The sequence below is a fragment of the Gigantopelta aegis genome, chromosome 8 (assembly GCF_016097555.1).
Source record: "Gigantopelta aegis isolate Gae_Host chromosome 8, Gae_host_genome, whole genome shotgun sequence".
In the NCBI taxonomy this organism is placed as follows: Eukaryota; Metazoa; Mollusca; class Gastropoda; order Neomphalida; family Peltospiridae; genus Gigantopelta; species Gigantopelta aegis.
In genome coordinates this window covers 36099167-36109603 of record NC_054706.1, presented here as the reverse complement: position 1 = coordinate 36109603, position 10437 = coordinate 36099167, and the positions used below count along the sequence as shown (strand labels likewise).

General features: G+C 37.1%; 1 protein-coding gene across 1 annotated transcript; it reads right to left on the bottom strand.

The window, feature by feature from the left end:
- Window positions 1-2773: 2773 nt before the first annotated feature.
- LOC121379641 (phenazine biosynthesis-like domain-containing protein) lies at window positions 2774-10092 on the bottom strand. The gene is made up of 7 exons (XM_041508288.1): window positions 9881-10092; window positions 9280-9379; window positions 7444-7542; window positions 6914-6966; window positions 5614-5643; window positions 3349-3437; window positions 2774-2978 (listed from the first exon to the last, which is right to left on the bottom strand). Exons 1-7 carry the CDS (start codon window positions 9977-9979, stop codon window positions 2774-2776), a joined length of 675 nt encoding a protein of 224 aa, XP_041364222.1. The 5' UTR covers window positions 9980-10092.
- Between the last annotated feature and the right edge of the window lie 345 nt (window positions 10093-10437).

The following is a 10437-nucleotide window of genomic DNA, read 5'->3' as shown; positions in this document are numbered from 1 at the left end:
TCGGAAAAAAGAAGAAATTTTTTTCGTCAATTATTTCTTTCATATTAAACTGACAAGTAAATGTTTTGTAAATACCTATTTAATGATACTCTACCCAATTTAGCATTTACTTGTTTGGGCTCTCATTGATGTACAAGGTGGTGTTTACTCTTGAGATTAAAATAAATATGTCAGTAAACAGATTTGTGACCTTTTTTGGAACAGACTATAACACATTTGATCGATATGTCAGTTTCATTTACCCTTAAACAAACTTTTAATTTAAAACTGCACCTTAACTGATTATTTTGAATTGCAGCATAAATTATTAATTATGACCAGCATTTTTAGTGAATATAAATTCAAGTACATTAGAAATTTACACAATCTTGCAACCACTTAAAGGTGTTATATCAGAAGTTAAATGTGAACATCTGTTTGTGACAAAGATTCTCCAATAACAATGTATTTTCTACTAGTAGATCAAATTATTTCCTAAAATGATTTATGGGCATATAGTTAAAGGTGTAGTCATTAAATGTTAAAGCAAAATTTAATAAAAACATGATTTGAAATAACTGTCATTATCTAACTTTGAGGTAGCACCTTTAATACCGTTATAATAGATCACAAACTCAGAATTATTCTTGACAGTTTTGCTCAAAAGTTACATATAAATGTGTACAAATATTTTGTTTTGGAGAGGGATAGGGGTAAACCGTCATCAGAAACGGTGTCTCACATTTTGTAACAACAATGAAATTCACATATGTTGACTAAAATTTGTTATAGTCTGCTCCAGTAAAGTGCACAAATCACCTGTTTACTGACATCTTTCTTTTAATTTCAAGAGTAAACACCACCTTGTACATCAGTGAGAGCCAAAACCAGTAAATGCTAAATTAGGTAGACTATCATTAAATAGATATTTATAAAATATTTACTTGTCTGTTTAATATGTAAGAAATAATCGACGAAAATCATTTTTATTCTATTTCCGACAGTACTCTAGTACCGTATTCTCAACCGAACGTTCTTCGTACAGCGCAAGATTTCTCTTTTAATTTTTTGAGACGAACCCTACAACTTGAAATCGGCAAATGCACGTGTTAACTGAAACTGACAACAGGCTGTCGTTTGTGCTTTGCCGAGCTATGGCGGCACAGGCGACGAATCAAGCATATACTTTTGACGATCTCCGTTCATAGCGAACAAACACGAGTTTTTTAAAAGTGCATTTGAGCTTGTATTTCATATTTGTACATGATGTTATATAATGGTAACCAGAGAATGTAACTTTAAGATTTTAAAACAACTTGTTTTAAGATGAATGGTATCTATCGGCCACTCATGTATTATTAACAATATCCAACTCGCTTTCGCTCGTTAGATACATTTTAAAACAACTCGTAAGATAAATGGTATCTAACGGCCACTCATGTATTATTCTCCATCTAAACGCAAAACTTTAACATTAAACTTTAATGCAAAAGTTTTAAGGGGAATTGAATATGGGAGGGTAGAAAGTTATTAAAGCTTATTTTTATAATTATATCCAGTTATACATGATTTCTAAGACAGTGGTTAATGATTAGTCTGAGAAAAGTTGGTATAGTGGGCTTAAAGCGGCAGTATCCGGAATATTTTTATTATTTAAGCATATAGAACAGAAAATCCAATTACGTTTGGTGCATATATGACGCCGCACTCCGTGTTGGTTTCACCGGCATCGGTGGCGTCGTGGTAGGCCATCGGTCTACAGGCTGGTAGGTACTGGGTTCGGATCCCAGTCGAGGCATGGGATTTTTAATCCAGATACCGACTCCAAACCCTGAGTGAGTGAGCTCAATGGGTAGGTGTAAACCATTTGCACCGACCAGTGATCCATAACTGGTTCAACAAAGGCCATGGTTTGTGCTATCCTGCCTGTGGGAAGCGCAAATAAAAGATCCCTTGCTGCTAATCGGAAAGAGTAGCTCATGTAGTGGCGACAGCGGGTTTCCTCTCAAAATCTGTGTGGTCCTTAACCATATGTCTGACGCCATATAATCGTAAATACAACGTGTTGAGTGCGTCGTTAAATAAAACATTTCTTTCTTTCTTTCCGTGTTGGTTTCACTACGCTGGCTTATCCAGGTCAAAAAGAAAGCCAGTACTTTGAAAGTGGGACACTTTTGACGGGCTCCTACCGATCTCGGTTTTCATTGGCTTATCACAAGTGTGGAATTCCCCAACAAGAGATCACGTGAGATTTCGCAATTTTTTAACAAATTTAACTGTCTTGACTGAGGGGTCGTCTCATATCTCCAAAATATATTTATATCCATAGAGGTATGGTACAACGCCTTTCCAGGGGTCGGTGGGTGGGGGATTTGCCTTGAAATTTTGACAGTGGCCAGCTGTTGGCTCTAGGGGTAGAGGAAGAGGGTACTGTGTCGATTTACGTAACGTTTTTCAAGACTATATGTTATTTTTATTAATACATTTCCAAGTCATTTTAAATAGGATATTACTTCAGAAAGATTTTAGCATTTTGTATACATCCTTCCTCTCGAAATGATATTATCTTGGAAAGTCATGACTTAAACATATCGTTAACAATCGGAGTAGTAGTTGATCCTGAATCATTTCTGGGGATCCCAACTCCGGCTCAAAAATACATATCGAATCCAAGAGACTTTTATATCAAATATTTCAAATACTTAAAGCAGAATACAAGGAAACGTGTCCAGACTTCTAATCCAGAAGATTTAGAATGAAATTCATCATCGACTTTGCAGCCATTCTATATATCCTATACTGATGGCTTACCCGTGACGGGGTCTTCAGGAATACCTGCCCATGGACCAAACACCCTGGAAACAAAGTCATACTCTTTCCCTTTATTGTCCTGGAAACCCTGACCAGCAGAGCCACGAGTGGTTACAATTAACACAAACAGGTCATCGGTCGATGGCTGCATCTGATTAATGTCCGGCGTCCAGTCTTCAAACTGACATCTAAAACAATAAAATACCTTTACTATGCACTTTTATGATGATAATGATGATGATGATGATGATGATGACGATGAACATTTGATGATGCTGACAATTACAAGAATGACGATCAAAAGGATGAGAAGAAATATCAGGATTATGTCATTGATACGAATAACAGTGACAATAACAACATGTTAATGAACATTATGATAATGTCTATGACGATCCTGATGATAATGACGATGATGACAATGATAGTGAAAGAAATAAATAAAATGCATTCATCTATACATTTTACAATGGTTGAAATGTAAATTCGGTTGTACATTTTGTAATCGTCATATTACTGATAGTAAACTGGGATCTTAGTTAACGAGTATTGCATTACCTTGACCAGCCATCTTTGAGTCTTATTAATAAATATCTCAGCGATTTACAGAACACTAGGTCTTCAACTCCAGGAATATCTCCCAGACTCTGTAAAAGAAACGTAATTTGGATTCTGTTGTATACAAATGTACGAATGGATTGTCATTCGAAGTTATATATAGTACTGGTATAACAAATAAATAGTAGCAGCAGAAGCCGCAGCCCAAGCCGTAGTCGCAGTTGCAACAGCAGCAGCAACAACAGTAGCCGCAGTAGTAAAAGTAGTAGTAGTATCCGTTTTACGCTGAACAGAGGCTATTTCTCGTTCCAGCCAGTGCTCCACAACTGGTGTAACAAAGGCCGTGGTATGTACTATCATGTCTGTTGGATTGTGCATATAAAAGATCCCTTGCTGCTAATCGAAAAAGAGTAGCCCATGAAGTGGCGACAGTGGGTTTCCTCTCTCAGTATCTGTGTGGTCCTTAACCATATGTCTGATGCCATATAACCGTAAATAAAATGTGTGGAGTGCGTCGTTAAATAAAACATGTCCTTTCTTCCTGAACAGAGGCGGATCTAGGGGGGGGGGGGGGGGCAGGGGCCCGCCCCCATAATTTTGCTACAGTTACAATTTTATTATATATTAATTTTCATTTTTTACGATCCCCTTCCAAACCCCCCTGCGCGTGCTGTAACCTCACCGTGGTGCAGGGGTATAACATTCTCTTTGAAAATGGCCAATACAGCACAAATTGAAATTTTGAGTAAAAGTCAGTATCTATCTGTGATATTTGTATTTTTGCACAGTTCTTTACACTGTTTTTATTTAAATCACCGGCCTCGGTGGCGTAGTGGTTAGGCCATCGGTCTACAGGCTAGTAGGTACTGGGTTCGGATCCCAGTCGAGGCATGGGATTTTTAATCCAGATACCGACTCCAAACCCTGAGTGAGTGCTCCACAAGGCTCAATGGGTAGGTGTAAACCACTTGCACCGACCAGTGATCCATAACTGGTTCAACAAAGGCCATGGTTTGTGCTATCCTGCCTGTGGGAAGTGCAAGTAAAAGATCCCTTGCTGCTAATCGGAAAGAGTAGCCTATGTAGTCGCGACAGCGGGTTTCCTCTCAAACTCTGTGTGGTCCTTAACCATATGTCTGACGCCATATAACCGTAAATAAAATGTGTTGAGTGCGTCGGTAAATAAAACACTTCTTTCTTTCTTTATTTAAATCTTGAATTTTTTAATAATGTTTTTTAATTTTTTAATTTTTTGTTAAGAATATCTTCTTCTTTTTTTATATTGATGCTGATCATCACCTTATTTGTTTGCATTACCATAGTTTGACACCCAATAGCCGATTTATTTTTCGTGCTGGGGTGTCGTTAAACATTCATTCATTCCCTCCAAACCTCCCCCCAAAGTTGTGCATGGCATTGCACCTCATGTCACTGCTCCCCCCCCCCCCCCCCCCATGGATTTTCTGGATCCACCACTGATGAAGCACACTCCTCACACCATCTAAAAACATTGTCCAGTTTGAGAATATATATCTAAGGAGCATTTGGCCTAATTATTCTTTTTAACACAAATCTGAACGACAAATGTATTAGCGTTTTCAAAATCGTATCTCTGGACACGCAAAATCAAAAAGATATTTTGACAATATTTTGCTCCCATTTTCAGATCTTTCGTCATTAAAACGATTGCCATTTCATAGGGCGACTGACATGCACTCATGAATCACTGTCTAAACAGTGATGACATCAGGTGTTCATGCAGGATAAGCATATCCTGCCTCACCAGAGGCACCCACTATGAGCACAGTTAAAGGCATATTGTCACAGACCACTGACCTGTTTAATGGTCTAACAAAGTATTACCTGAACAAAAATAATTTGATTTGTCCCTAAATGTACTTTATTCAGCCATCTTCATAACCACCATAGTCCATTTATTAATGATATTTTGTAAAAATAATTGGATTATGGCAATGGTCCATAATTCAAAAACTAAAATTGCCGAGAGGGTTGACATGGATTTCACTCCATCATGGTTCAGTTAAGGTGATGCAATAGCTAGATTTGGTTTCCAACAATTAATGTGATTTTTAGTTATTTTCCATTTTTAGAGAAATAAGGTCCTTAAATCCGTGACAGTATGCCTTTAATAAATATCTAGAGTAATATCAACAATTTGTCAAATTAAAAACTTTCTCACAGTCCTAGAAAATGTAAACTTATTGACTTTGGATCAACATTTTAAATTGTCTTGCAGATGTTTACCTTGATCAGAGCGCCATAATTGTCCTTACTCTGTAAAACAAAACCAAGAATTACAACAAACACACTGCGGATATAACTATCGAAAACTGCATGTAAATAATCTTAACACAAAACTGTACTTGATATTCATATACATGCACTAGTTAAAAGAGTTTGTGTTCATATGTCCACACAATGACAAAAATTAACCAACTAAATTTAATAATTAGCAAAACAACCAACCAAATGAGGACACCTAAAAGCGTTCCTTCTCCTCAGTAAAATGCCACCCATACGCCTATATACATTTTATAACATTTGACAACCAAGCAGAATATTATGAAAAACACATTTTACTTTCACACAATCTGTAAATATATGTCAAAGAAAATATTTGTTTTAGAAACTCTTTCACACTGATCCACTGACGTAGGGTGATAGCACCATGTATTTCAACTGAATTGTAACAATTGTTTGTTTAACACAAACATATATACGAGTATAGCTTGGCTCCTATTTCATACTATATATTCAATGATCATGTTAAAGGTACATTCCTGATTTTGTTGCATTGTAAGATGTTTCCGACTAATAAAATATTTCTACGATTACACTTACATATTAAATATATTTTCTTGTTTAGAGTATCAGTGTCTGTATATTCAATGTGTTTCTGGTCGTCTTAATATTCGTAGAAGCCCAAACTGGATTTTGTCTTCAAATAATTTCGTACGTACGAAAAAATAATATTTTAGGAAATAAAATGAAATTTAATCTAGTACAAATATTAGAACGATCAGAAACACGTTTAATATACACCCAGTAATATTTTATGCAGAAAAATATATTTGATATGTAATTACAATCGTTAAAAAGTCTTTGTTAGTCAATAATATCTTAAAGGGACATACCCTAGTTTTTAAGCACTAAGGCATATTGTTTTACTATTAGAGCCGTTTTTGATAACTGAAATCATACTTTACTTCGATTTTATTATTTAGATTATCCATGTCCGTACATTCAATTTTTTTTTGGTCATCCTGGTGTTTTTAATATCACAAAATGCACATCTCATATTTTTAAAAACGCACGTGCGTCTGAGAAGTAAGAGTTATGGAGTCGAGTTATAGTCTATTTTAGAGGGTATTTCACCATTTAAAAGTCACAGACTCATGTTTCACTCAGTTGTAACTTTATCCAAATGTGTTACAGGTTTGTAGATTAACTAAACTTAGTGTTAATTTTCACGGGTTGAAACAAGGGTCTGTCCCTTTAATAAAATAGCATAAACAATATAACTACGGCAAGAAACTAAACATACATGGCTGACTGTTCTTCCAAGAGGGAAGTCCATGACCACACCAGTCTCCATCCCTTCCAACAATAAGGTCTCCACTCAGAGTTTTGAAGACGATTTTATCCGACTGATTACCTACATGTAATTGTAAATAATTTAGAATTATGGCGTTATGTATACTTGGTCCTGCAACGTTAACAATCAAAATAAAATAAATGAAAAAAACACACAAAACCCCCCACCAACAACCCCCCCCAAAAAAAAACACACACACAAAAAAAAAAAAAAAAACAAAAACAAAAACCCAACAACAACAAAACCCCCCCAAAGAAACAAACAAAAACCCCACACAAAAAACATTACCTGTTATAACCATTTTATAACAAGACCGTTGAAACATTCATTTTCATATAGAAACCACGTGCATCGTAATACTTAAGGTTTACAAATATCGCAAATAGACGATACTATCAGATTTCTTTCTTTCTTTTTTCTTCTTCTTTTTTTAATTTTACTTTTTACTTTTATTGCATTACACTTACATAAGTACGTACCTAGATTGTTAAAAAGAATGGCGGCCGAAGCTAACGTAGCATGTCCACACAGTTTCACTTCAGTGGCCGGGGTAAACCATCGCAATCCGAAAGTATCACCTGTAACAAACAGGATATATGTAATATACTTCAAACTTCAGTAACCACCTCAATTCGAACGTATCAGCTGTAGAAGACATGTCATATGAATATCACATACTTCAGTAATCACGTCAATTCAAACGTATTAGCTGTAGAAGACATGTCATATGAATGTCACATACTTCAGTAACCACCTCAATTAGAATGTATCAGCTGTAGAAGACATGGCATATGAATGTCACATACTTCAGTAACCACCTCAATTAGAATGTATCAGCTGTAGAAGACATGTCATATGAATATCACATACTTCAGTAACCACCTCAATTCAAACGTATCAGCTGTAAAAGACATGTCATATGAATGTCACATACTTCAGTAACCACATCAATTCGAACATATCCACTGTCACATACTTCAGTAACCACCTCAATTCGAACGTATTAATTGTAAAAGACATGTCATATAAATGTCGCATACACCAGTAACCAACTCAGTTCGAACATATCCACTGTAGAAAGAAAGAAATGTTATAAGGCGTCAGATTTATGGTTAAAGACCACACAGATTTTGAAAGGAAACCCGCTGTCGCCACTTCATGGGCTACTCTTTCCGATTAGCAGCAAGGGATCTTTTATTTGCGCAGGCAGGATAGCACAAACCATGGCCTTTGTTGAACCAGTTATGGATCACTGGTCGGTGCAAGTGGTTTACACCTACCCATTGAGCCTTGCGGAGCACTCACTCGGGGTTTGGAGTCGGTATCTGGAGTAAAAATCCCATGCCTCGACTGGGATCCGAACCCAGTACCTACCAGTCTGTAGACCGATGGCCTAACCACGACGCCACCGAGGCCGGTCCTCCACTGTAGAAGACATGTCATATGAATGTCACATACTTCGCGAAAAACTTCTAGAGAGGATCCGACATCTCAGTATTTAAATAAAATAAAGGCAGTTTCATTCGGAATTATCCCCCAACAACTCCCTCCACCCATCCCACAATACGCAAAAAACCCCAACAACAACCAAACCCACACACCCCAAACTTCATTAGTGTGCCTCACAACAAGTTTTCATTGGTCTACGACAAAGAAAGGTCTATACATGTATAGAAGATCATATAGCTGGGGCGTAGCCAGAGAGGAAAAAACGCCGAGCGAAACCCAGACCTGAAAAATAAATATCAGTGTCATGGGAAAAATAAAATAAATCTGGGGAAATTCCAAACGAGGCAGCGCCTCGTCATCTTCATGCTGGCTACGCCATTGTATAACCAAGATATTTTTGAAAATCACCAAGGATATATATATATATATATATATTAGTTCAAGGTGAATTTGGTTTTGACACAGTTTACTGATTCACATACAACAGAATACTAAAGAGCTCCGTTGAAGCAGGATGAGGTGAGAGGATAAAAAGGGCATCCCGTAACAAGGCATATGTTTACCTTTATATAGAGTAGAAAAAAATAGTTTCGTCTTCGAGTGTATGTGTGTGGGGGTGGGGGGTGGGGTGGGGTTGGGGGTTGGGTGCCACCCTGGGATGGATACTATTAGTTAATGTAGCAATGTTAACATTAATTCGTGGTACCAATACCAATAACTATTTATATGAAGTTTTAGACATTAAACTTCATTTGAAATTCTGACATGGCTGGAATAAGTTTCGTATAGTTTTAACAGATAAATTCAAGTACCTTATATCCCCCGATTATCAATTTGACAGTTATTAAAACTAATTATGTGCTAACTTTTCTCGAATGTGTCTCCCTGGCCGAGAAGTCTAATGAAGGCGGTTTCAGACTGGTTCATCTCCGCGGCAATCTTCTGAAGAACGTCATCACACAATATCTGTTTAAACGAAATAATTAATAATATTAAACTGTGTAATATTCGTGTTAGTCTTTTTTTTTTTTTCTTTTTTTTTTTTTTTTTTTTTTTTTTTTTTTAGTATAATTACATATAACAACAACATGCATAAGCGTCGGGAGATGCCAGTGATTGAAAGGAACAGTGATGTATATTTTTTCCTTCTAACACAGGGGTGGGGACAATGTATTATCTTCAGAGTTGGGGGCGGTTCTCATACGTGCGTACGTGTGTGCGCATTCAAATTAGTCCCGAAGCAGACTTCTGGCTATCCAGAGCTCGGCACCGGGATGGACATGCTTGAAGCTCTATGGCATATAAGCATGTTAAAATACTACTCGACTTGACTCGACTTAGTACAATAAAATGGTACACAACTCGTGGAGTTTTAGATCCCTCAACTATGGTTGTCTCCCTTTACCATACACATGGATGCCCTTTCTCCACATTGATAAAGTAAATTTTAATAACAAGTAAACTTACGTCGTCTGACAGCGGACAGACAGCCGCTGGGTTGCCTTTGAACACGACGTCGGTGAAGGCGTCCACGGTGTAGATAGGCAGGTTAATGACACGTGACATAGCGACAACAGTGACTTTCTTTCCTGTATATCTTCAGCAACATCAGAACAACTGTGTTGTGTATATGTACAATAAAGTTATGTAGGTCAGTGCAATGTATTTGTGACAAGGTCACTGTATCTAAGCCTGTTGATACGTATGTATGCCTCAGTTACGTACATATATGGCTCTACGCGGTCGGTTTAGAATCGATCCCCGCCGGTGGGCCCGTTGGGCTATTTCTCGTTCTAGCCAGTGCGCCACGACAGGTATACCAAAGGCCGTGGTATGTACTATGGTGCATAAAAAAAGATCACTTGCTACTAATGGAAAAATGCAGCGGGTGTCCTCTCTAAGACTAATGCTTGATATCCAATAGCCGATGATTAATAAATCAGTTTCTTACACACCCGTTCGTGAGAACACCAAGCATTGATAACACATGGGTTATTACGTGTGTTAACAATTTCAAGACATAC

Bases quoted from the DNA above. Each gene is read 5' to 3' on its own strand.
- LOC121379641 (XM_041508288.1), bottom strand. From the start codon at position 9,979: ATGTCACGTGTCATTAACCTGCCTATCTACACCGTGGACGCCTTCACC. The intron at 7,543-9,279 runs GTTAGCACATAA...TGTTTGTTACAG, and splicing joins GGGAGACACATTCGAGAAAA to GTGATACTTTCGGATTGCGA. The intron at 3,438-5,613 runs GTAAACATCTGC...TTTCTTTTACAG, and splicing joins ATTATGGCGCTCTGATCAAG to AGTCTGGGAGATATTCCTGG.